Source organism: Alternaria rosae (assembly GCF_020736505.1).
Source record: "Alternaria rosae strain MPI-PUGE-AT-0040 chromosome Unknown BKA58scaffold_1, whole genome shotgun sequence".
Classification (NCBI taxonomy): domain Eukaryota; kingdom Fungi; phylum Ascomycota; class Dothideomycetes; order Pleosporales; family Pleosporaceae; genus Alternaria; species Alternaria rosae.
In genome coordinates this window covers 3,088,721-3,112,945 of record NW_025763570.1, presented here as the reverse complement: position 1 = coordinate 3,112,945, position 24,225 = coordinate 3,088,721, and the positions used below count along the sequence as shown (strand labels likewise).

The window sequence follows — 24,225 nt, the reverse complement described above, 5'->3', positions numbered from 1 at the left end:
GAAACACGACCCTGTTGCGTGGTCTGTGCAGGGGCAGAGGCCTGGCGAGGCCGCTGACGAGCGGAAGAAAACCTTCGCTCTCTCCGATGCCGAGTAATGCGATTAAACTTTTGAGCCTGTAATAATCGTGGCATTTGGCTGTGAAGTGGGCTGGTCAAGTAGTGCTGTCTTTATTGAGCTTGCTGATTTGGATCGTGAAGGGGTCGCAGCCCAAACACTTTGGCATGGAGATTCGGAAGCATTCGCCGAGGCAATGAGAAGAGCAGAATCAGTAATCAGATGTATGAGGTTCGCAGCACGCAACGTCTTGGAGGATCGAATACACTACGAATACCATTTCTGCTCCTAGATTATACCAACACATATGCCTATCGCTTCCAAAACCGCCAACTCTTGGCTTTCTCCCTCTTCTCAGCACTACCAATGACATTACCAACAACCTTCTGATCCATCTGGTCCAGCTTGTAGTTCTTGAGGCAAAATGTCAATGGAACGATAGGTGCCGCGCAACAAAGAGCTCCAATGAGTAGGTACCGCATCGTCTCTTGGTACGCCTGGTTGATAGCAATGCGGACGGGTGATCCAGCAGGATAAGTAACGTAATCTGCTGCAACGACAAGACTACCGTAGATAGTTGAATACTCCGCTACGTTTTCCGTGGGAAGGTACTGTTGCAGTTTGGCGGGGATGTAGGTTGACCAGATGGCGCCTGAGATGGCTGATCCTACTGCACCACCGACTTCCAGGATAGTCAGCCAGACTGTCGTTGCGGCTGCGACTTGTTGATGGGAGGACGATGCTTGAACAGCAAGTTGGACGGGGACGTTCAAGAAGCCTCCGCCTATTCCGATGGCGATTTGGGTACCGACGAGGGTACCGGTAGATGCGTCTTCGGTCCGGTAAGCCAGCATGAGGCCCATGCCCATCAAGTAGATGGCCGCGCCCAAGGTTGTGTAGTACTTGTAGTGCGCTGTGTATTTTATGAGGAGCGAAACTACAATTGATGAAACAGTCGAAGCGAAGGTGAAAACTCGTGTGATGTATCCGGCCGTAGCGAAAGACTGGCCCTGGACGATCTGGAGGTAAGAGTTGAAGTATGGGAAGACCGACATGTAAAATGCCACTGTAGTACATGTCAGTATTATCCCAATGCTTCATGTGAAAAGTACTCACTGAAGTAGAAGAACGCGATCAGGACACCGGCAATGATCGTCCTCTCTTTAAAGAGATTTGGTGGAAAGAATGCCTTTGGCGCCAATTTCTTGCTCGTCTCCCACAATGGGAAGGCAAGAAGCAGTACACCACCAATGACTAGCATTGCGATCATACTACCATTACTCCACCCACCACTAGCGTTTGGAGCCAGTGTAAGCGGCAAGAGAATGAGTGCTATGGCTGCCGCGAACAACAACAGGCCAGATCCGTCTAGGTCGATCCATATGTTTTTCAGGACCTGAAGAGTATTGCGACCATGGAACGGGCTGGGGACGTCAAAACCCAAGCTCTTTGCACGTCGCTGGTTCATGAACAGACTAACAGCAAGCGGGATGAAGCATATCGGAAGAATGATAGCCCAGATACCGTATCCCCATCGCCAGGTAGTGTCGTTGAGGATCGCTTCTCCTACTTCAGGCCCGGCCCATGTAGTCCAGAGAAAGGGCAGGTCAAACAAGGTGGAGAAAAGAGCACGATTGAGCAGATCCGTAGTATCGGCGACGAAGATCTGTTGCAAAACTCCTAGACCGTTGAAACCGGCTGCCCAGAAAATTTGCGCTCCTGCAAAAGTTTGCACATTATTGGAGCCGGCTTGCATACAATACCCAATTGTGTAGAGGAAGATGGTGATGGAAAACGATTCGAGACGTCCAAAGACATCGGCAATTTTTCCCATTGGCGGTTTGATGACCGCTGGAGATAGTTAGTCGCTATGCTGAGCGAGGCGGAACCAGGAACGTACCAGCTACGACACCCTGCACTACATAGATTGTGGAGACGAGTGAATGCAGCGCAAAATCACTCGTGGCATATGGCGTCAAACCACTAGTGACCTGAATCTCGAGAGATGTGACATTGGCGATAAGTAGAAGGCTGAACTGGAGTCAGTATAGAGAACCTTGCTAATTGAGAGCGACCGCGATGACGTACGTGACATAGGCGACGATGAGCGAAGTCTTCGTCCATGCCTTACTCACAGCTTCGATGCGCTTCACACCAGCCTGAGCTGAGTTCTCGCTGGAAGTGTCATCGCTTGGCGACCGCTCGCGGTTGTAGTCGATATCTTTGCCGAAGTTGCCGCGATCAGTTTCGTTATGAACGATATCGGTCGGGCTCGTTGCCTCTCCAGGCCTCAATGAATGGCGCATGCTCGCGTCCAATTCTGTAGGCAAATTCGAAGTTGCAGTATGCGCGATGCATCTAAGATAACGGCACAGCAGAGGGAAATACTTTATCTGATCGGCCCTGCATCGCAACAGTGCTGATGCGCACAGGCGGCTGGGCTGCCGTGTCGTGCTATTGGCACACTTCTTCCTCGCCAAGTGCACTGGTGGCATGGCGAGAGGCACACACCCACGCGACATTACCACGAGGAAGTCCGCGGGTCTGTGCAATGACACCATGGCTTGCCCGAGAACCACATTCTTGGGTCAAATAGCCCGTAACTAGCGATAAGGTAGATCTAATCTGATCCGTTCCAGGCGTTGGATGCTCCTTGGCGTGGAATTGTGGTGTCTTGGAGTTGCCGTGTTACGTCAATGCTGAACCGCGAACAAATTTTCTGCTTGGGGTGGCCTGAACAAGTCGACCCTGGCGGTCGGTCACGCCGATGCGCTCACCTCATAAACTTTTCGGCAGTGCTACGTCGTTTGCACTGCAGCTGTCAGCGCCGGATGGGGCTTCATCACGATCTCAGCGCGGTGCAACGCCGCACGAGGCTGGCTGGATATGAATCATGTCTCTTTCCGATGACACCTTCCTGTATGGACGCTGCCAGCATGGAGATGAGACTTGTGTAAGTCAAAATGAAGTTGCGCTGATGTCTGCGGGATGGATGTTGAGGAGGCTGGGATGAAGCCTGTTGCAAACCCGAAGCGTGCACGTGGCGCGACTTGCAGAGAGGGTCTAGCTCTTCGAGAACAGTCTCGACGGGTGCATGCCGCAGCGCAAAACCCCTCAGATCAGCAGACGAAAGATGAAATTATGAGCATTGCAGTATGGGCGGGAGTAACAAACAATAGCGGATCGACCTGCTTCACCCAGGCTAATCAAGCGACCACATCTTCTGCAATAAGCTCACTACGGCTCCACCTCGGATTTCTCCCTCAACCCCTCTTCACTCCCGTCTCTCATAGTCTCACTCCCGCGAATCGCCTCGCCATCTTCTTCGTGCCTCACACTAGCATTGCCGTCAGCCGTCCCTCCATTAGTCTCTTTCTTGAGGGCCAGCTCCGGGTTTGCCGATTCGAGCTTAACCCTCATATCTCCACTCATCTCTTCCAAGCTGGGAACGACCCATTTTGCGCTTTCCCATGGCTTGACACCCATCAGGTACATGGTATCGATTTCTTCAAGTGTGCGACCTTGGCCTTCAATGACGAAGAAGTATACGATAAGACCACCAAGGATATTTGTCCCGGCGAAGACGTAGCCGTAGCGGAAGTCTATGGCACCGGTGATGAAGGGCGTGAAGAAGGCGAGAAGGAAATTCCACAACCAGTTTGATGCCGTTGATAGAGCCATGGCCTTCGCGCGATAGCGGCTGGGGTATAATTCCCCGCAGATTGTCCAGCTGGAAGTTGTTAGTTTGACGTATCGTGTTGAGAATCTGCGCGAAACTCACATCATCGGACCCCACGTTGTCGCAAAACCGAAGATGAAGAAACAAGCAAAGCAGATCATCGCCGTGGCTGCACTCTCGGTATTCTCTGGGTTATCGCGATCCAGGGCAAAGTGACCCACCGAAGCGAAGATGAGGAAGCAGATGAACATCCAGCATGAGCCGGCAATGAGCGATTTTCGACGACCGTAGTGCTCGACGATGTAGAGGCCGTAGAAGGTGACACCGAAGTTGATACCGTTCTAGAAAAGGTCAGCACCGGTATGATTCGACTTTCGAGAGGATATCGCTTACCAAGATCATCTGCGTCACGAACGAGTTCTTAATACCAGTGCCAGCAAAAACTACGGTACCGTAGTAGAAGCTTTGCGATGTCAGCATGTGCTTACGAGGGGCTACTTGGTGGCCTACAAGTAGTTGGCGCCTGTCAACTGTTGGAACATCTGCAAGCCCATGCCAATCGCCAATCTGTATGCCATCTTTGGTGCCATCCACATACCCAACCATTCTTGTATGGGTCCATTCGCGAGCTTGCTTTCGGCTTCAAGCTTAACTCTCATCTCCTCAAGCTCTAGCTGGATGCTATAATGGTTGGTTGGTACTCCATATACTTCCGACATGGTCTCAGTGGCCTTGTCGATCTTACCATGACGGTAGTTGAAGCGAGGTGTTTCGGAAAAGGCCAATATACCGACGGCGAGAATAGCGGCAGGTACGAAGGAGAGCCCGAGCGTGATTTGCCAGGATGCTGCTTTTCCGGATTGGTGGCGCTCTGCAGCGTAGTTGAAGACTGCGGCCAGGAAGATGCCGAACGTGATGAACAGTTGGTATGTGGAGATCAACGCTCCGCGGATGTGTCGAGGTGCGGTTTCCGCCTAGTCTTTATCAGCACTGGACATGTGTTGTTGGGTTAATATACACACCTGGTACATGGGCACGAGTAGACTCAGTGCACCAACACCAAGACCGGCAACGAACCTGCCCATCATGACCTGATACCACTCATCTGTGGCGGCAATCTGCACGATGATGCCCACAGAGAAGATGCCACACCACCATATGATACTCATCTTCCGCCCAATCCAATCTGCGATCGGCGCTGCAATCAACGCGCCAAACAATGTGCCTATGGACAATAGACCCACGATGAGTCCGGAGCGTACGTTGGAGAAGTAGGGCGTGCCATCTGCATGTCTCTGGCCGAAGCGCCGGAGGAAGTCGACCATGCCCAGGAACCCGGAAATCTGACCAGTATCATACCTAGGACAGTGAGTTGAAGCGAGGATAGTTATATTGAATGCTGCTCACCCGAAGACAAAACCTCCCATAGACACTAGCATGCCCATCCAGAATCCCTTCCACGTCAACCTCGGAAGCGGAGTGTTGTCATAGCCAGCATGCTCGCCGACATATCGCGATGTCTGCTCAACGGAGCTTCTGCGTCGCCAGATTTTCGCAGGGTTGGGTAACTTCGTCCTGATCTTCTCCATCGTTGAGATGCGCTTTGATTGACAGAACGAGGCAGATATGCTGAGATGACAAGCATCACGAGGTAACATAACCTCTCTTATAAACCCGACTCATCTTCGGGGACGGAATCTCGAGCTTCCATGCTGACTGACCCCCGTTTGCCCCATGGGCACGAGATCATGCAGAGACTGAACAAAGACCGAAAGATCTTGGAGAGAACTGTGGGGCGGATCAGGGCGGATGAGAGTAATCCTCGCGGTTCGGTCGAGTACGTATCACGAGACTGATGACGATTTGGTGAGTTTCGATCCGGAGCCAGCAACACTTCCAATGAAATCAATAGTGCGAAGTGTTGAAATGATATCTCTTGATCGCTAGATATACGTAGTACTTAGGCACTTGAGCACGAGGTAGTGTAGAGCTGGGGCTCCGCGTGAAAGACACTCAACATCATCCATTGCGCAATTTGACCATCCGAAGTGCATCTGAATTATGGCGTTCGACGTCATTCCTCGTTGGAAACAAGCATGAGTGCTGCTAAGCTTACTGTTGGAAGCATTCTGCTGTTCTAGAAAAGCTTAGTGAGAGGCATCCTGGTATTCCGCTGGGTTCCGCAGCGGGTGGCAAAGGATCACATAAAAGACCTATCAGTTGTTAGTGACCTTGGGTCCACGTAAGACCCGAGGGCCGCGCTTTCTGCATTGTGGGGAGGGATGAGTTCGGTTACTTGCTGATCAATGGTCATGTCGGTGGTTAGTGGAACAATCTTCTCCTTCTCCAATGAACATTGAAAAGAATTATGTCTAAGCTTTGTGAGGAAATTATTGACCTTCTCTTTAGACTTGTCTCTTGCCTAGCCTACGAAATCGGGCTGAGGGTGACTTCTGGACTGAATGAAAGAGGAAGTCTGTCCGTCTCTCTTACTTGATGAGTAAACCGTTCTGTCGCGCATTCCGTCGGCTTCGTTCGTTGCATGAATAGACGCTATTGCGATCAACCTAGCCACAAACTCCGTATGAGCATGGTTATTATGTGTGTCTGGTGGTCGTGCTGCATGGATGTAAGGTGTCAGGAATCGTGGGGAAGGTGGAATTCAGGGTCCAGTGACCGCTGGGAGATCAGCACGAGCCATCACCCGTCTGACACAAAATGCCTTGAATGATGGAAAGCAAGGCCATTCGTAGTCCGATCAAAGCCGAGACTGATGTTTGGTATTCAAGTTTTGAGTGCGACAAATGTGCCCAGAAACGCCACAACACCTGTTATGCATACATGAGTCGCGACTCTATGCCTTGTTCTGCGCCTTCTGCCACTTGGCGACCCTCTTCTTGATATCCGCAGCGGTCTGCTGCATAGGGTTGAGCTTCCGGTCTCTCGCCATCTTTGCGTAGTCCTCTCCGTACTTGTTTACTAATCGCTCTACCCACTCCTGCTCCCTTTGACTCTGTCCGCGGGGTGCCTTCCTCGCGCCGTTCATGGCAGCCTCTTCAAGTTCCCGAATGACTGGGTTCTGTGCCTCTTCAGGTCGCTCTGGTACCATGGAGAAGCCGTTCCACTCCATTTCCTCGTCGTCATCTTCAATCTCGTTGAGGGGGTCGTTCAGCGGGTTGTCCTTCTTGTCGAGAGTGCCTGTTACGTTGAGAATGGCACCTGTCTCGGGGTCGCGCTCGACTTCGATCTCCTCGATTGCGATATTCTCGGGCTTCTTAGCTTTTGAAACGATGTTGAGGGCATCTGCTGTGCTGTTGGCGGCGGTGTCGGCGCGCGAAGATTTCTCATCGTTGAGGCCGAGGAGGGCAATCGTCTTTTCTGTGCCACCGGTTGCGTGATTGAGGCGCGCTGTCAGACCGAGACGGCGGTAGTTTTGCGATAGTGTTTCTTTTTGGTTCCTGTGATTGTGTCAGTCTGATCGGTAACGCAGAGGCAGGCGCAATGTGTCGTACCAGTGCTTCGCTATGATAGGGTTTTGCAGGATCTTCTTCTTGGAGGGTCCATTCTTGCGCTTCTTGGGGATGGACGACCGGTTCTTCTTCTTTTGGAGTTCGCGACCCATTTTGTGTTGTTGTGGAGGATTACGAGGGTATCAGTGTATTGTGTTTGGTGTTGCAGAGGCGCCTGTCGCAACTTCCAAAAGTTTTGGCGAACTTTCCGTTAGCGTTATCGATAGCGGGCGGGTTCCAGAGCTAGGTACCGAGCAGGCCAGCTTCCATGATGACAGACCCCTGAAGCATCAACCCAACGACCCAATATCAGGGTCTGTATATTGCATCCAACCAATTCACGCGTCATTATGGTGTCACGGCGCAACCGGACCTTGCTGTCCTTGGCAATCTTCCTCGGGGTGCTCGGATGGAACGTGGCAGCTGCAGCCGTCAAGGGCGAGACCGTCGTGCCAGTAGGCAACCTGAGCGCCCATGAGATCGAAGAGCAATTGCAGGTACGCGTTTTACTCGCCAGTCTCACTAAACCCCTTTCACCTTCACCTCGATCGTATAGAGGATAGTGCATCCCTTTGGCATTGGATATCGTCCGACATACCCTGATGTCGCGTGCTCATGGCGGTACTGACACCAGCTAGGAGTGTCCCCTTGTGCAAGCTCTCAACCAGCACAAGGCAGCCTCGAACTCGACCACGTCCTCCCTCACCTCCCAGATCTTCGCCTTCCTGTTCCCTGGCAGCCCTGCAGTCAATGCCCTGCTAGCGACGCTCTACATCTCGGGTCCACCCAACTTCCTCCTCGCACTATGTCCGCCCAACATCGACCCCTCCTCGCTCTCCGTTATGGTCGCATTCGCTGTTGGCGGACTGCTGGGTGATACCCTCTTCCACCTGCTTCCCGAGATCTTCTTGGGCGAGGAAGAGCACGACTCGGTTAAGTTCGTCATGGTCGAACCCAACAAGAACCTGTTGCTAGGCGTAGCTATCATGGTCGGCTTCATCACCTTCGTGGCCATGGACAAGGGACTTCGAATTGCAACGGGAGGCGAGGGCGGACATGACCACTCGCATGGGCACTCGCACGACAAGGTTGAGACCACCGCGAAGACAACAAGTGTTGACGTCGGCAGCTCCAAGGATGGCGTGCGCTCCAGGAAGTCTGGCGCAAACGGCACATCGTCTGTCGTAGAGACAGCAGAGAAAGAGATCAACGCCAGTGTCAAGCTTGGTGGTTACCTCAACCTCATTGCAGACTTCACCCATAACATCACAGACGGTCTGGCCCTCAGCTCCTCATTCTACGCCTCGCCTACGATTGGTGCTACTACAACTGTGGCTGTATTCTTCCATGAGATCCCTCACGAGGTCGGCGACTTCGCTCTTCTCATACAGTCTGGCTTCAGCAAGCGAGCCGCCATGGGGGCTCAATTCGTTACCGCCGTCGGCGCTTTCTTAGGAACCTGCATTGGCATTGCTGTCCAAGAATTTGGAGGCAGCTCCGCCTCTGCTGACGTCCAAGGTCCTGGCATTATGGGTACTAGTCTGCAGTGGGGTGACATGCTACTACCATTCACTGCCGGTACTTTCCTCTATGTTGGTACTGTTGCTGTTATTCCTGAACTCCTCGAGACCGGTCCGAACAAAGGCCAAGAGCTCAGGAAGACTCTGATGCAATTCGCTGCCATGTTCACTGGCGCCGGTATCATGTTGTAGTAAGTTTCGCCATCCGTTGTTGTGGCTTATTGCTGACTCCCGTAGCATTTCATGGAATTAGATCTTCTCACGAGCAGCCGGCAATTGGCGCTTCATACAGCTTGGCGGCCGTTCCGAGAACGTCCGTTTTCAGAGCGCCGTAGCTCTCACTATTGCTTATTAGACGATCTGCGAGATTGGCATGCATGGCGCAATTTCAGAACAATAGCAGCTTAGAATTTCACGTCGACGACGAACAGCGGGCATAAGCCGGCGCTGATCAAACTCGTATCTTGTAAATGCGCTAGAGTTGCCAACATGTAGTTCCAATGGCGTTTCTCAGTCTGGCAAACCTCCCCTTCTGGGCGCACCGTGAGATCAGCGTTGCTCTTCAGGACAACAACTCTTCTGCGAGTTCAGCTCCACGTCGCATGCTCCCTTCGGTCTTTTTCACAAATCCTGAGTCTAGACCTTGCTCATAAGGCACATTTCTGCGTAAGATCAACGCCTCATTGAAGATGGACTCTACCCACCGCGTATGTTTGACATGGACATCTCAAATTCTGCTCATCACCACTATGACGCATTTAGAGAACTATTCGCAAAAGTTAGCCGAAATCGGCTGCTTACCCAGAAGGCCCGTGTGTTGTCAACTGTGTTCTTTCCAAGATGGTAGTGCTGACGGGCTACCTATCTCCAGCACCAAACACTGCACGACTGCACATGCCTAGGGCCCAACCTTCCCCGGATTACGGGCTTGTCCCCCAAAGGTTATTCCCGCTATGCCAGGGTCAAGACCGCCGCGGCGGTCGTGGCTGTGCGTTGTGAGGTTTGGCTTCCGCCCAAGACTGATCAGTGCACAGTTTCAGCCCGCGCCCATCTTGCATAACCACACCAGGCAGTCAGCTGCACGTTCGTTTGTGGGTGTTCGTCGTGCGATTAGGCGTAGTTGTGCTTGCACGAACGACGCACGATTGGCTGGCTGGTTCATCTTCTGCACAATTGGGGTAAGGCGTGCAACGAATGATCTTGGAGCATACCAGTTTGGTCACTAAGCCACACTTGCACACTAGCGTTGCCGCCTTACCGTCTTGACGAGCGCGAAGTGGCTGCCGAGTAACCGCCGCCTCTGTCATACATATGGGCCGCATGTTTGTCATGCCGCTGTCAGACTTATAATGTGCTAGATCCCACATTTCTCTTTGACTGACTTCCTGTCCTCCAGTGTTTGGAGTAGTGGCACTACGACTTTTAGCGAACTGCGACTTTACTTGCGTATCAAAGACACAGGCATCCAGCCTCCCCTTAAGACCTATCTATCCAACTTCACGACGTGATGAAAGAGTTGGCGTGCGACAAGAAGATCTTTCAGCAGAACGAAATGCACACGGCTACCCGACCCCAATGCAGATATACGCCACGATACCGAGCGATTCTACCTACAATCCTGATCCTGCTATGCATACCGATCTTTTTCTACCAACTAGTTCCAAAATACACCCACGCTACGGACTACTTCTTATCGTCTCTCTCACACACGCTTCGCCCACAAACGACGAGTGCCTTTTGCACAAAAGAAGTCGGAACGCCGCACTGCTGTGCCGTATACCTCGCCGCGGCACCCTGCCTCGACGAATGCAGGAAACAACACGTGGACAGCGAAACTCTCTCTGTAACAGCACAATATGAAAGCTGCGCAGACGAATGCTTGGTCGAATACCAAGAGACATGCAAGAAGGCGCAACATCCACGAACATCCCTCAAGTCGTCACAACATGATTGATCTATCCACATCAACAAAATACAGACAACTATTTACATGAAAACTTCCATCACCCTGTACAACGACACAAACATAACACTCCGCATACATGCTCCAAAGAAAGAGGAGCCAAGAGGCTGGAACAGTGAAGAGGCGGTGCAGAGCGGGTGCGCCAAGACTGAGGCGCAGGGGATGACCGGCTAGAACGGCACTGCACGGCCACTTATGAGCTCGGTGATGTGGTGAACCGCGGCCGAGGAAGAAGGGGGATCTCATCTCAGTAATCTTGTGTTTCAGGCCATCACGTTGCTGGGACGTCGAGAGGTGGGGGTTGGGTTACTGTGGTGATGTGATTAAGGGTGATGGACTGGGATGGAATGGAATTGGACTTGAGGAAGCCAAGGGAAGGATGTGGCTTGACACATTGCTAGGATTTCGTGTCGGGGAAGAGATTAGATAGAGATTGGATAGAGATGGGCATAACCACCACCTTTTATATGTAACAATACAGCACAGGAGCTGCGAGGAGCGAATACGTCTGCCCAGATGAGGACACGAAGGAATACCATCATCACATCAGATTAAAAATCTCCTCATCTTAAGGATTCGTGCTCTGAATATTGCATCGTCACAGCTCTTTGTAGTGGTGTACAATGCTTGCCCTTCTTGCGGAGGCAGCGCGTCTTTTTCGCGTTTAGTGTCACTCTTAGCGCGTGACGTCAGGGTTTACTGGGACACCATCTCTCATCATCGCTTCATGCTGCCTCTGCATCAAAATTCATCGATACAGCATCAGCAAATTGCCACCTAGCATTGTCAACACAATGTGTTCATGCGATCAAGCAGCTAGCCTTCGCTTCGGGCGCGTCGCAGCACGACCGTCCGGACATAGAGCGCACATACATTTTCTAGTATCACTTCCAGAAACCTGACACCGGGCAACACTCAAGCTTCCGTTTTGCTCGATATGGGCAGTGTCGCAGTATTGGGAACTACATGATGCCTCGAGAATGGCAGTCGATAGTTGAAGCATTTGATGGCGCGGACGAATGTCTTACGGCACATCATCGCGATTGTAGCCTGCATTGAATGGAGCTGTTCCTCGCTGCAGTCCGGGAGAGCTGCTGAAAAGGAGTTCGGTATATCAACGTCATGAAAGATCCTGGTGCTTTGCATCGAGATCCATTTTGGTCATGGAAGTCGAAAGTGCTGCGGGCATGGTCACATGGTTGGTGAGTAGTGCGCATCTTGGAGACGACTTCGCGAGTGGTGGAAGATTTCACATATAGATTCTGCGATCCCGATTCTTATTAGCTCTGCGTTGTCGTATAGGCGCACATGTTAACTTTACTTTCAGTAATGGATTGCACACCGTACGATTCCAACACCTTTAGTAACATCACTTGCGACGCTCTCACCGTTTCTTTCTAATTTCATCATGAAGTTAGCCCGGTAGTGTAGCTCAGATGTGAATCTTACTCACCTGGCACTTGATTGCAGACTTATAAAAGGAAGTTTGTACCTTTCAACCTACCCTCACTTTTGTCATCCAGAAAGTCAGCTTTCCTAGCCTATAGCTCGAGTAGGAACCTAACAACAGACTATCTCCAGTCACATCAAGATACACGAACGCGATGACAACCTCAGGGTCTGTTACTGACAGCATGGCCGACCCTTTCACGTCGACCGTAGCGCCAGACCCACCCCCCAGATGCAACGTGTGTAGGATCGATCTTACGATTAGAGACAAGCAGAAGACTACGGAAAAGTACTGGAAAAACTGCCAAAGCTGTCGAGATAAGATGAAGACGGCTGCGTCAAATCGGAAACGCCTGCTAACGCCAGCCTCATCTACGATTGACGTCGCCTCAGATACACCCGCGAAGAAACAAAAGAAGAAACCAGCAAACGTAGCCAAGCCGAAAGAAGAGTTCCGTAGGTTTCCCAGAACAGTCCCCCTAGAGACAGCACCACGAAAAAATAGCATCTCATCGCCGGACGCCATGCCGTCCGCCAGAGCTTCCGGTGGGGAATTAGTCAGTCTCTTCGATTCGGATTCGGATTCAGACCCTGAAGGCCTAATTCGACATCGCGGCTCAATCTTGGAACGCGTCCGTAAAATAATGCAGTCCACCATTGCGAAAAGAGATACATGGAAAAAGAAAGCGGCGATAAGTATCGAGAAGTGTGCAGACGAGCCTCATAATTTCACCTTTGCGGAGCAGCCGAATGAGAGGGAGTGCAGTTCCTGCGCAGACTCTGTCTCCGTACAACTTTTTCCTAGCCTTGAAGGATGCAATCACAATAAAGATGTCTGTCAAGAATGCTTCATTCAGTGATTGAACCAGCGGATGGCAAATGCGGAAAACGTCACTTGTCCGTCAAGCGGTTGCGCCAACGTAGTGACACATGCAGACGTTCGCAAACACGCGCCACGAGATGTGTTCACTCGGTAAATCTTCCTAACACCAACACTCATCAGAAGTGGTAGTTTCACCCTTGCTTACGTTAGTAAACAGATTTGACAAGCTCTCGATGCAAAGCTACCTTAGCACCAACAAAAGCTTCCTATGTTGCCTTGCTGAAGGCTGTCCATCGGGTCAGATCCATGATACTGGAGTAGCAGGCCCGATCTTTCGCTGTGCTGCTTGCGGACATCGCATGTGCACTGCCCACAACCCCATAATACCGTTTCACGAGGACGAAGTCTGTACGCAATACAACGAGCGCATTGAACGTGAGAGACTTGTGCGCGAGGCCCAAAACGAAGAGGTACGGTTGAGAAGAGAGCAAGAAGAAGCCAGTATCGCTGAGGTTGGAAAGTCTTCAGTTGAGTGTCCGGGTTACGGAGCGCAGATCCAGAAGACATCGGGATACGATCATATGACTTGTAAGCATATTAAAATGCTCGGTTCTCTCAGCCTATGCTAATTTACAAAGGTCGTTGGCCGGGATGCCGTTTCCAGTTCTGCTACCGGTGTCGAGCTCCATACAAAGGAGTGCAAAGCATCAGTGGCATCGGTAACTCGGCGCATGCTGATTCATGTCGGCATCATTCTGCACAGTTGCCAAATTATCACGCCGACTTTGGAGAGGAGGAGATTTGATCCCGATCGAAATAACAAAAGGCATTCTGCTCATTGGACCTTCCAAGAGTTGAGCGCAGCAGATCTCGCTGGAGGTTCTCATTTGGTTCAAGGTCCGCGATAAGACTAAGGAGCACAAAAGCATGCATGGGTTCGTCTTGTGCGGTGATTTTCAGGGGACATTGTCGATCGTTCTGTTCTCGGGAGTTACCTCTTCTATTTTGCGGCTGCTACTGTGCTGCCATACGGATATGAGTTTGAGACCTTTACTCGTGTTCCATTGGCTACCACCACCCATCAGACCCCAATTTTTATATCATGAGGAAGCGATAGATCTTGTTCCAGCTCAAATTGGCAGTCAGTAGGTGTGAAACAACAAAAGCATTTTCCCTCATACTCTTCAAGATGAGACGCGCCCTAGCCTCGTACATACATACACGTGATCGCGCACTTACCAACTGTATAACCGGCAGAGCTCCTCCCAGACTCCTTGACACTAGGACATAAGCTAGCAGTATGGATGCAGAACCCGGCCAGCGGCTCATTTCGCGAATCGACTTACAAGACGACCGACAACAACACTTACGAGCCCGTCAAACCACTCAGCACTTCAGCTTCTCTCATATACTGACTATCTGCGAAGCAAAGCCTTCGCACTAGCTATATTGTATATGCAGACATGCACCCCTTAGAGGACTTTATCCGCCCACGGAAATGCGAACATGCGCACGACATATGCCGGGAGTGCATCGATCGGTGGTTGAACAGCGAAGTGGACTATACAGACGTCGCTTATATGTTTTACAGAGTCAGAGAAACTTCAAGGAAGCCGAAGTCCACTTCGTTCGGGCCTTGCGTGGACGTAAGTGTCGGTTGGCAAAATCTCATCCCGACGCGCTCGTCAGTATGAGCAATATTGGTGTTCTCAAGCAGCTGCAAGGACGAATTCAACATCCTCGGCAGCTGCATGAGGTCGCTTTGGAGGGCCGTGAACTTTTTTTGGGTGTAACGCATCCAGAGACGTTGAAGAGCAAGGGAAACTTGGCATTGATCCTTCAGTGTCAAGGCCGATACGACCAATCCGCCGAGCTCCTCCGGGGCTTCTGCCAAGCATACAAAGTAACACTAGGTCTATCGCATCCAAACACCCTCAAGTCTCTCCGTAATTTATCCCTCATCCTACATCGACAATCCAGGTTTGCGGAAGCGGAAGTCTTGACGATGGAGATATTGGACACATTGGAACAGAAGCATGGCAAGGGTCATTGCAAAGCATTCAAGACATTGCAATATCTGGCAACACTCGTACATTGGCAGGGCAGGCCTGAAGAAGCGTTGGAGATGATAGCATCACTGTACGACATGCAGAAAGCGATGTTAAGGAATGATCACCCGGACACGATCTACAGCAGGCAGTACCTGGCGGAATTGGAAGCGGAGCTTGTAGCGACCGGGCAGGGCTCTTCAATCGTGATCTCTTTTGTAATTTAGGAATGGGTTTTCTTTCTCACGACTCGCGCAGTGAAGCTTAGGATGTAACGACAATAGTTATGATGATTGTATTCGGTTGGGCGTTCTAAGTGAAGTGCGATATCAATCTAAAGCTTGAAGCTGTTCTGCACCAGCTTCTCACTCAACGTCCACAGCCGCTCGGCCAACTTCGGGTCAGTCGCGTATGGCATCGCATCACACATTTGACAGTCAGACAGCATGATACCCTTTAGATCTAGTACATTGTTAGTACTCAGTTCGGCCGACTGAACCTATACTTACCGTCCAAAGCTGGGTCTAGCGCTGCAACCAGTACTGTCGCGGCACCTTGATCAAGGTTCTTCCAGAACGGACTTACACTTCGAATCGCAGCCTCGCCATCCGCGTCCAGGTTTCGACTGAGACCAGTCCAGATTGCTAAACTCGTCAGTGATTATGATACTGCGCACCTAAACGGCTTTTGCAGTAGGATACTCACACCCGGGATGCACAGCATAACTTCTCACACCCTTTTCTCTGAACATCTGGTTCAACCCCACTGAAAACAGCATGTTCGCCGTCTTCGCCTGTCCATAGGCCATCCATCCGTTGTATCCATCATCCGCGCCCTTCGCAAACATCGGAGGAAGTGGCGCAGGTCTCTCTTCTTCGGGTATCTCGTCGTTGCTCTTCTCCCAGTTGTAATCAGAGAAACGAACAGGGCTCAGCCGATGGCCAAGAGAAGTGAGGTTGATAACGCGGGTGGCACCTTCATCTGAAGAGGAAGCAGAAGCCAGAAGCTGAGGCATGAGGAGGTTGGTCAGGAGGAAGTGGCCAATATGGTTGGCGCCAAATTGACCCTCGAGGCCTTCTTTGGTAGTTTGACGCGCCGTTGTCATGATGCCAGCATTGTTAATGACCAGATCCAGGCGACTCGTCAATTGTGACACTTCTTTTGCAGCAGCCTTGACAGATTCTTGAGACATCAAGTCAAGGAGGACCGCTTTGACTATGACCTCTGGATAGGCATCCTGGATGCTCTTCACGACCTCTTCTAGTTTGGACTTGGTGCGTGAGGCGAGAATGAGGAGCGCTGGATTTTGGGAGGCGGTCGAGAGGGCTATGGATGAGCCGATGCTTTCAGGAGATACACCGGTGATGAGCACTTGTTCAGGTCAACTTTGCTCTCAGTAGCACGAGGATCTGGATGTTCTACCGTTCTTCCCATGGATCCGATCGGCGAAAGCCTTCGCGACCTCAAGTCCGCCCGTCTTCTCGTTCCACTCTGGATGTGTCAAGGTAGACATTTGAGCCTTTGATACGTTCACGAGGCAACAGTTTTAGGGTCTCATCGAGAGGAGTGCAAAAGTCTCGCCCTCGCTATCCCTGGGGCTGGGCTTCTTCATCACAGCGACTCTCATCCGCAAGCATCAGGATCGCACGCGCCTTTCCCACCATGTCCAAAGCATCTGTGTCAACTTCGGGACAGAATGCACTGGAAATGGCAGAGTGCAGTTGGGGTGAAAGTTGCGGGGTAGGCGGGGAAAGGTTAGCACCATGTGGGGCAGCTATAACCTGTACTTCGCGTCCCCAATGACCTCGCATCACGCGTCAACACCCTTTAACCGGCAGATACGCCGATCCACTTCGCAATGCTACGACTCCACCCCACGGAGGGGACATGCCGGAAGAGGCGTCCAGCACTTGCAGCCTGCAGGCCCTAACCGCCACGAGTCGGGCTTGCACCCTCGGTCATCGGCTCCATCTCGCCTGGGTGAAGTTACTGAGAGAGATGGGTACATGGCCATATCGTCGGTAGATGCAGGGTTGCTGAGCCCCACGCTCATGAGCGATTACCTGGTCGATGCGTTTGGATACCTGGAACCTTTTCTCGCATCGAATCGCGTTGTGTTACCTGACTCCGCCAGTCGTGAAGCTTGATCGAGGTCGCGCATGCCACTCCGTGCGAGAATAGACGAAACCAAACTACCCAAGATGTCTTCTCTAGAAACGAACGGCAACGGTCCAGTCACTAATGGCCCAAAGCCACAGACTGGTATCAAAGTCATCATTATCGGCGCAGGTACGTGCTTAGCAGCTCATGCCACGGCTCCATTCTAACACACATCACCAGGTTTCGGCGGCCTTACAGCAGCCATAGAATGCATCCGGCACGGCCATACGCCCATCATCTACGAATCCTTCCCCTCGCTCAAGATCCTCGGCGATATAATAACCTTTGGTCCCAATGCCGGGCGCATCTTCGCGCGTTGGAGTGATGGACGCGTCGCGCGCGACATGCGCAAGATCTCCATCGACCTCACCGAATACGGCTTCAACATTCACAAATGGGATACTGGCGAGATTGTCATAAACCAGAAGACGCCGCCACGCGACGAGAAAGCGCCGAACTTCAATGGGCATCGCGGTGAACTGCACGAGATTGTTTTCAACTATGCCAAGGAGATCGGTGTGGAGATCAACTTGGGACAACGAGTGGAGAAATACTGGGAGGATGAGAAAGAGGCTGGCATCGTGCTAGAAGATGGCACGCGCGTTGCTGGCGATCTCGTAGTCGCGAGCGATGGCGTCCGAAGTAAGGCGAGAACACTGGTGTTGGGATACGAAGACAAGCCAAAAAGCAGTGGATACGCCGTATGGCGAGCGTGGTTCACCAACAAGGACATGATCGCAGACCCGGAGACAAAGCAGTTCTGTGAAAACGGCGACACCTTTAATGGATGGATCGGTAGGCCTTCTTCCACCCTGAAGAATAATCGTACGCTAACACCTCCAAGGCCCAGATGTACACTTTCTCTTCAGCACCATTAAGAACGGCACCGACTGCTGTTGGGTGCTCACCCACCGCGACGACCACGATATCGACGAATCCTGGTCCTTCCCCGGCTACCTCAAAGACGTCAAGACAGTGTTAGAGGGCTGGGATCCAATGTGCTGGAAGATCGTTTCCAAGACACCGGAAGAGAAACTCGTTGATTGGAAACTTGTTTACCGGGACCCGTTGCCTAACTGGGTTTCAGGCTATGGCTCAGCGCCAGGTCACGGCCGGATCTGTTTGCTAGGCGACGCGGCCCATCCCTTCCTTCCGACAAGTGCGCAAGGTGCGACGCAAGCACTCGAAGATGGTGTTACGCTCGCCGTATTGCTACGGAAAGCTGGGAAGGAAAACGTACGCGGCGCGTTACGAGCATACCAGGATATACGCTACGATCGTGTCAAGGCTGTGCAGAAAACGGGTGAGACAACGAGAGACATGTGGCACAAGACGGATTGGGAGAAGGTGAAGAAGGACCCCACGCTGATTCAGTTCCCAAGAGAGGATTGGGTGTTCCAACATGACGCTGAGAAGCATGCTGAGGAATTGGGGGATGAGGCGATTAAGAAAGCTAGTACTGTTGCTGCGTAGATAAATCGAGCAGAAATCTCGCAAGGATATACCCAACGAGATTTTAGAGTTTATTGAAACTGCTTCATGGTGTATATGTGACAAATGGTATCAGTCTTGCACGATATCTCAAAAAGGTGCCTACCTCAGAGGCACATAGCTCACGTCTAGCCATCAGTTCGGCAATGATACCGAGTACACTTCAACAATGACGGCGAAGCAAAAGTACGAAGTGGTAGAAGGAGTGAGAAAATTGATGGATTCCGAAACCAGGGACTGTGCTGTATACCTAAGTCAGTGGCGTGATTTGACGTCCCATTCAACAAAAAGATACTCGTTGCAACAACTGCTAGCTCAGCCACTCTTCTCAGTACCGACAATCTCGTGATGCACAACTTCATCCTTCTCACTATCGCGCCTCTCCATTTTGTCATCACCACCAGCTGCAACACGCCCAGTACAGACGTACTTTCTGAACTTGCGCGCTGGAAGCCTAGCTTCAAACATCTCATCAATCTCTTCGAGGGTGCGGTTCTTGATCTCAGGAAGATAGAAGTACACCCATGCTGCTGTGATGAAGCAAGATGGTCCCCAGATCCAACCTAAATATGGCGTTAGTATGGGGTTGAGGTGTAGAGAGGGGAAGTTGGAAGTCTTACCATATTCAGGGCCCCAGTTGAGCGACTCAGGGTTGATGAAGTATGGTGCAGTGAAGGTAGTGAGCCAAGCACCTGCGAAAGCGACTGCCGATGCGATACCGAATGTGTATGAACGCAGGCGCTGCGATGGGATTTCTCCACCCGAGAGCCAGGCATAAGCAGCGATCATACCATTGTAGCCGACGATGTAAATGACTGAGAGACCGACGATGGCCTTCGATATGTCAGTAAAAAGCTCGAATAGCTCATGGAGGAAGAGCAAACGTACCTTTCCAGTGCTAGTCGTGCCAGGGTTGACGTGGTAGACAGCCGCGATGACAAGTTGCGTAACACCACAGATTGAAAGACCAGTCATGAGGAAAACGCGGCGGCGACCGATCTTGGAGATGACACTGCTGTTGATCATGACCACTACGACACCAACAGCGGTCAAGATGCACGAGTTCATGAAGGGGCTACCGACATTCGCCATCTTACTTGATGTTAGCCCAATATATCCGGAAGAATGGGAGCGGTCCACCTGTACTGACCTGGAAAAAGTACGTTCCATACGCAATCACAAACATGGCACCCGAAGCAGCCTGAGTCGATACTGCAGCAATAGCCAACAGAGTGCGCCTGCGATCAACAGGATCTTTCCAAATGTCCAGGAAATTCGCACTCGACTTAACAGCCTTCTCTGCATCAATTGCCGCTTGGATCTCTGCTACTTCGCCGGGTACGCTCTCGGGGTGAGGACGCATCCACAAGAGCGCCTTCTCAGCTTGCGCTGGCTTTTCTACTAGAATAAGCCAACGTGGCGACTCGGGAATGAAGAACAGGCCAATAGACATGAGAACCGGAACGATGAAGATGGTGCCTAGTGGGATGATGTACGAGTTCCTGCCGATCATGTCGTGTGTTGCGTTGTCGATTACAGTACCGATGAGCGTACCGACAGATGTCCATATCTGGAAAACGGATATCATGAGACCGCGGTATCGAGCTGGCGCTGATTCCTATTCGTATGTCAGTAATGTATACGGTAGTTAGAGGAGCCCCGGAGGAACGAACCTGAATGTACAGCTGCGAAAAGGTCATGTACCACCCATTTGCAAGCCCAATCAAGAGCCTTCCAGAGTACAGCCCCGCAATGTTGGTCGTAGTCATCATGACAATGTTAGCAACGCAGCAAAGCGAACTGGCCATCCAAAGGCATTGTCGCCTCCCCAGCTTCTTCGCGAAGACACCGGCGAACATTGAGCTGAGGAAAGCACCTAGTGTCATCAAAGACGAGATGAGTTGCTGACGCTCGGGAGAGATGTTGTAACCTATGGGCGAGATGGGATCAGGATGGCCAAAGACTTCGAGAAAGCCGCGCATCGCTTGTAGACCGCCGATAGCACCAAAGTCGATGCCGTATTGGAACGGCGACATGGAAACGAGGGTACATGCCGCGAGGCATTTCCAATTGGAAAGCAGACTGCTTGTTAGGTCGGGCATTTTGGTGTTTTCTCCAACGATAGTGATGAAGAATTTCAAGAGATGCGACGAGGTTTTGCTCGATGTTGCGAAGTAGGGTTAGCTTCAAAGAAGGGATAAACTTCCAGCTAAAGGAGACCGCACCAGCGATCCTTCTGCCTCATAACAGGGAATCCCTTTGATCCAGACTGATATGCAGATCTCTGTGGATGTGGTCCCATTCCTGTCGCAATATATGCCGATAGTGCCTGTAAATGCTTAGCTTACCCCTACCCCGGAATTTACACGCAGTCTAAAGTGTGGAGTGCGGAGGTGGCGTTTCGCTATGTACTATATTGAAGGTATTAATGCTTGCGCTTCCCGTTTCCGTGTGGCGTATGAGACTAGAACCACGATACCCGGTAAATACCTAGGAAGAGCGACAAAACGCCCGGCAGTTTCTGTCGTTTAGTGCTTGCCTTACTACCCGCCATCTGCTTGGAATAGCACATGGCTAGGCTGTCACTTCGAAACTTTATCACGTCGCCACCATGACCTATGAAGAAAGCATACCACCTGGGAAAACCGACGTCGACTTCACAATCAGGGAAACCCGGCTGAGTGGATAGGCTGTACGGTAATGCCGCACGGTCGGAGTGATAATGCCGTGTGACATTGGCCATGATCGTGAAGTACAGTAAAGATCTGCATGTACTAACTTTCACAGCTGTGCATAGCGAGTCAATAAACTTCATGCCCTCCACTTCGGAATCGGGAAGTGGAGAGGCAGATGCCCGCATGAAGGATCAGAGTACTCGAAGCAAGTGTTGCGACCCGCTGATGTGGACAGAGACATGGTGCTGGTGAATGAGGGGCGGGGAAAGTCGACTGGAGAGGTTGATGAGCCAGATGGTGGGGCGCGTTCCAGGCGACCATCGGTCTGCATGGGGGAAACATGAGTAGTGGGGTTTGATATGATACCATCCAGGCATGCGCCTATGGAGTATGAACTGTGAGAACAGTATTCAAGATGAGGTTGACTCCAGCATAGAATGTACTGCCACCTCATACAAGGAAAAGAATTAAACATGTGTGCTACCGTCTACAGAACTCTTGAAACACACATTTTGTAAAGCGGTGAGCTGATGTAGCCATCTAAATTTTCTTCTTCTCATACTTGTATTTCATCAAGACAATTGTCTAGCTTTCCCCTTCGAATGGGTTAGTGCGTCAAGAGTCAACCAACACGCCGTCCTTGATCAGCATCACACCGTTCATGAAGGCATCGTACATGTAGTTACGCCCTTTCCGCCCGTCTTCGTTTTTAAAGACTACCGTCCAACCGTCCTCGTGTTTGACCTTTTCCCAACTCACGTATACCCAGCCGTGGCAGGGCGCATCAGACTCACAGTGGTTAGTATTGATATCTTCGTGCAGTTTTGCGTCTTCGTCCTCGGAAACATCATAGGCAAGTTGGCTGCTTACCACCAAAGCCCTCTCATGAAGCCAGAAGTTCTCGGCCTTGTAGTAGCGTATGGTCGAATTAGCGCAAGCGATGAAGAAAGCGCGGAGGGTGTTCGGGTAGTGGAAGTTCGTATTATCGAGGACAATGCGACGGATCGAAGAGGAGTGTACGTTGATGATACTCGCGAGTGTAGGTGCAGTAGTGCTCGTAACGAGTCCGTTGAATTGGAGCGAACGTAGGCGGAACGGAGGACTGCCACCCAGTAACTGGAGCAGAGGTGCCCAACTCTCGTTGCGGATCCGATAAGTTCTGACATCCTCAGCGCCCACAGACAAAGCCAATGCTTCGAGATTGGCATTGCCCTTGATGAGCTTGACGAGGGCCAACACGTGCGTATCCGTCCTGAAGGTTGCCATGTCCAGTTCCAGGTTCAATGACGTCAAGCCACGTAAAGCAGGTGAAATCGCCTCAAAGAGCGACTTTGGACTACCCAGTAGCGCTGTCTGCCACTGCGAGGCCCCGAACCCTACAACCCTGAAGCCTTCAAGCTGCTGTGGCGCAGATCGTATGGTGTCCACCAGAGCCTGCATGACCCTGTATATGGAGAGCGCATGGATGATATGGGTGTGCTCTGGGGAATGGGGGGTCGAATTGCGGGGGTGGAACCCCATATCCTCGATTGGCAAAGGATTGGATGTTGAATTTAGGGCGTAGCGCAAGTGGTCAGCCATTCCACCCAGCGCGAGAGGTGCGCGAAACGTGACACTCTTCAGATTCGGTGTACGGCGTAGGATACCGCTGAACAAGTTCCGCACGTCAGATTCGCTGAGCATGGTCTCAATGCAAGGCGCTGTCGTTGTGTCCATATTTACACCGTATCGGAGGCTATTCGGTGACCGACATTCCAACAGGGAGTATATTTCAATTATGCGAATTCGGTTGGCAAACCGTGAATGGGACAGGGCCTCGAGACGTTCGACACTTGTCTTGGTGGTTTGACATCTTCGACTGGAAAAGTTCGCCTCGGTCTAAGTAGGGTGGTCAGCGAATCATTAACGAGCACCTTGAAGTGAAATAAAGTACAAGCCAGAGAAATCCCGAGCTTTGGGCAAGGAGATGATGTACTTACAAGAGCATGATCAATGGCCTGTAATATAGTCCGACTGCCGAGTGCTTGTAGTGTGCTCAGATTTTCCCCGTCAAGATAATCAGCGATCATGCCGATGAGCTCACTCGGCAGGCCTTCCAGACTTCGCGCATCTGACGGTGTTTCTTCTTCGACCACAAAGTCGTCGTCCGACATGAACACATCAATATCTGTGTGATTCATGATAGCCCTGTCATCGTGGGTAAAGCTATCCCCGTCCATGTTCGATAATGGCAGGTGGCTGGAGCTGCGCGGGGTGAAGTTAAAATGTTGCAGATTTTATGTGTGGGTTCGAGATGAATGACGGTGCGAGTGATGCGAGCGGTGGCTACCATGGTCCTGGCTGGCGATAGGAAGGGCTATCAGTGGCACCGCCCCGTTCAAGATAGGAGCTGAGCAGGTGCCCTGCAGCCTAAATCAGTATTGAATTTTTTTTAGCAAGATCTTAACGCAATGTAGGCTTCTTGGGTCTTTTCCTTCTGTCTTTCTCTGTAGACGGTTGTCCAAATCTCCCCATTGAATTGGGTGGCATAGAGGGATGCTGCTTCCCCGGCCCACAAAGGAGGAGGCCCTTGCGGTCACTACGTCCGATTCTTAGTTGACCATATACAGTCAGGAGTTCCGAAAGCATTATGTTCGTCATGGTTTTGTACGCGGATGTTCGCACGCATCGTGTACGGCGCAGTCGAGTTGAATGAGAAGAGCATAGGGCACTAGGGGATCACAGTCTTCTGAGTGCTCACGTTATGATGTGAAATTGCAGTGGTAGGTAGCAGACGAAATACATTGCGATGAAGAGCATCGTGCTTTTGGTGTCATCATGTTCAGCAGGGAGACGTCGATGATGCCCAGGT

At 51.4% G+C, this 24,225-nt stretch overlaps 10 protein-coding genes across 10 annotated transcripts; 5 read left to right on the top strand and 5 right to left on the bottom strand.

Moving 5' to 3' along the window:
• Positions 1 to 368: 368 nt before the first annotated feature.
• BKA58DRAFT_304946 (siderophore iron transporter mirC) lies at positions 369 to 5,325 on the bottom strand (the record flags this gene model as incomplete). Its single annotated transcript, XM_046167038.1, has 11 exons — positions 369 to 1,123; positions 1,498 to 1,504; positions 1,628 to 1,776; positions 1,958 to 2,088; positions 2,146 to 2,364; positions 3,299 to 3,787; positions 3,839 to 4,077; positions 4,130 to 4,199; positions 4,247 to 4,710; positions 4,759 to 5,095; positions 5,144 to 5,325. 11 exons carry the CDS (start codon positions 5,323 to 5,325, stop codon positions 369 to 371), a joined length of 3,042 nt encoding a protein of 1,013 aa, XP_046031356.1.
• A 1,265-nt stretch (positions 5,326 to 6,590) lies between these two features.
• Positions 6,591 to 7,358, bottom strand: BKA58DRAFT_306104 (ribosome biogenesis protein Nop16; the record flags this gene model as incomplete). Its single annotated transcript, XM_046167094.1, has 2 exons — positions 6,591 to 7,194; positions 7,249 to 7,358. The coding sequence occupies 2 exons, from the start codon at positions 7,356 to 7,358 to the stop codon at positions 6,591 to 6,593; spliced, it is 714 nt and encodes a 237-aa protein (XP_046031355.1).
• A 237-nt stretch (positions 7,359 to 7,595) lies between these two features.
• BKA58DRAFT_434228 (zinc transporter YKE4) lies at positions 7,596 to 9,018 on the top strand (the record flags this gene model as incomplete). The annotated part of the gene is made up of 3 exons (XM_046173252.1): positions 7,596 to 7,742; positions 7,884 to 8,956; positions 9,003 to 9,018. 3 exons carry the CDS (start codon positions 7,596 to 7,598, stop codon positions 9,016 to 9,018), a joined length of 1,236 nt encoding a protein of 411 aa, XP_046031354.1.
• A 1,254-nt stretch (positions 9,019 to 10,272) lies between these two features.
• BKA58DRAFT_396754 (uncharacterized protein) lies at positions 10,273 to 10,719 on the top strand (the record flags this gene model as incomplete). Its single annotated transcript, XM_046171380.1, has 1 exon — positions 10,273 to 10,719. One exon carries the CDS (start codon positions 10,273 to 10,275, stop codon positions 10,717 to 10,719), a length of 447 nt encoding a protein of 148 aa, XP_046031353.1.
• Positions 10,720 to 13,226: 2,507 nt separating this feature from the next.
• On the top strand, positions 13,227 to 13,852 carry BKA58DRAFT_373374 (uncharacterized protein). Its single transcript, XM_046169218.1, has 2 exons — positions 13,227 to 13,588; positions 13,639 to 13,852. Exons 1-2 carry the CDS (start codon positions 13,234 to 13,236, stop codon positions 13,803 to 13,805), a joined length of 522 nt encoding a protein of 173 aa, XP_046031352.1. The 5' UTR covers positions 13,227 to 13,233; the 3' UTR covers positions 13,806 to 13,852.
• A 1,094-nt stretch (positions 13,853 to 14,946) lies between these two features.
• Positions 14,947 to 15,327, top strand: BKA58DRAFT_373373 (uncharacterized protein; the record flags this gene model as incomplete). Its single annotated transcript, XM_046169217.1, has 1 exon — positions 14,947 to 15,327. A coding segment is annotated over exon 1 (265 nt), but the record flags the coding sequence as incomplete, so codon positions are not given.
• On the bottom strand, positions 15,325 to 16,762 carry BKA58DRAFT_373370 (uncharacterized protein). Its single transcript, XM_046169216.1, has 4 exons — positions 16,471 to 16,762; positions 15,754 to 16,419; positions 15,558 to 15,692; positions 15,325 to 15,510 (listed from the first exon to the last, which is right to left on the bottom strand). Exons 1-4 carry the CDS (start codon positions 16,559 to 16,561, stop codon positions 15,383 to 15,385), a joined length of 1,020 nt encoding a protein of 339 aa, XP_046031350.1. The 5' UTR covers positions 16,562 to 16,762; the 3' UTR covers positions 15,325 to 15,382.
• Positions 16,763 to 17,249: 487 nt separating this feature from the next.
• On the top strand, positions 17,250 to 18,681 carry BKA58DRAFT_434226 (uncharacterized protein; the record flags this gene model as incomplete). The annotated part of the gene is made up of 3 exons (XM_046173251.1): positions 17,250 to 17,337; positions 17,389 to 18,003; positions 18,053 to 18,681. The coding sequence occupies 3 exons, from the start codon at positions 17,250 to 17,252 to the stop codon at positions 18,679 to 18,681; spliced, it is 1,332 nt and encodes a 443-aa protein (XP_046031349.1).
• Positions 18,682 to 18,888: 207 nt separating this feature from the next.
• BKA58DRAFT_351377 (general substrate transporter) lies at positions 18,889 to 20,841 on the bottom strand. The gene is made up of 5 exons (XM_046168547.1): positions 20,373 to 20,841; positions 19,850 to 20,317; positions 19,588 to 19,791; positions 19,320 to 19,533; positions 18,889 to 19,262 (listed from the first exon to the last, which is right to left on the bottom strand). Exons 1-5 carry the CDS (start codon positions 20,799 to 20,801, stop codon positions 19,015 to 19,017), a joined length of 1,563 nt encoding a protein of 520 aa, XP_046031348.1. The 5' UTR covers positions 20,802 to 20,841; the 3' UTR covers positions 18,889 to 19,014.
• Positions 20,842 to 21,899: 1,058 nt separating this feature from the next.
• Positions 21,900 to 23,816, bottom strand: BKA58DRAFT_19787 (uncharacterized protein). The gene is made up of 2 exons (XM_046165764.1): positions 23,354 to 23,816; positions 21,900 to 23,252 (listed from the first exon to the last, which is right to left on the bottom strand). Exons 1-2 carry the CDS (start codon positions 23,591 to 23,593, stop codon positions 21,990 to 21,992), a joined length of 1,503 nt encoding a protein of 500 aa, XP_046031347.1. The 5' UTR covers positions 23,594 to 23,816; the 3' UTR covers positions 21,900 to 21,989.
• Between the last annotated feature and the right edge of the window lie 409 nt (positions 23,817 to 24,225).

What these genes read in the sequence shown, in the direction of transcription:
- BKA58DRAFT_373374 (XM_046169218.1), top strand. Translation starts at nt 13,234, where the DNA reads ATGCAAAGCTACCTTAGCACCAACAAAAGCTTCCTATGTTGCCTTGCT. An exon ending in GGGATACGATCATATGACTT is followed by an intron (nt 13,589 to 13,638) that starts GTAAGCATATTA and finishes TAATTTACAAAG; the next exon opens with GTCGTTGGCCGGGATGCCGT.
- BKA58DRAFT_373370 (XM_046169216.1), bottom strand. Translation starts at nt 16,561, where the DNA reads ATGTCTACCTTGACACATCCAGAGTGGAACGAGAAGACGGGCGGACTT. An exon ending in TCGGATCCATGGGAAGAACG is followed by an intron (nt 16,420 to 16,470) that starts GTAGAACATCCA and finishes GACCTGAACAAG; the next exon opens with TGCTCATCACCGGTGTATCT. An exon ending in GCTAGACCCAGCTTTGGACG is followed by an intron (nt 15,511 to 15,557) that starts GTAAGTATAGGT and finishes ACAATGTACTAG; the next exon opens with ATCTAAAGGGTATCATGCTG.
- BKA58DRAFT_351377 (XM_046168547.1), bottom strand. Translation starts at nt 20,801, where the DNA reads ATGCCCGACCTAACAAGCAGTCTGCTTTCCAATTGGAAATGCCTCGCG. An exon ending in GCACGACTAGCACTGGAAAG is followed by an intron (nt 19,534 to 19,587) that starts GTACGTTTGCTC and finishes GACATATCGAAG; the next exon opens with GCCATCGTCGGTCTCTCAGT. An exon ending in CAACTGGGGCCCTGAATATG is followed by an intron (nt 19,263 to 19,319) that starts GTAAGACTTCCA and finishes CGCCATATTTAG; the next exon opens with GTTGGATCTGGGGACCATCT.
- BKA58DRAFT_19787 (XM_046165764.1), bottom strand. Translation starts at nt 23,593, where the DNA reads ATGGACGGGGATAGCTTTACCCACGATGACAGGGCTATCATGAATCAC. An exon ending in AGGCCATTGATCATGCTCTT is followed by an intron (nt 23,253 to 23,353) that starts GTAAGTACATCA and finishes CACCCTACTTAG; the next exon opens with ACCGAGGCGAACTTTTCCAG.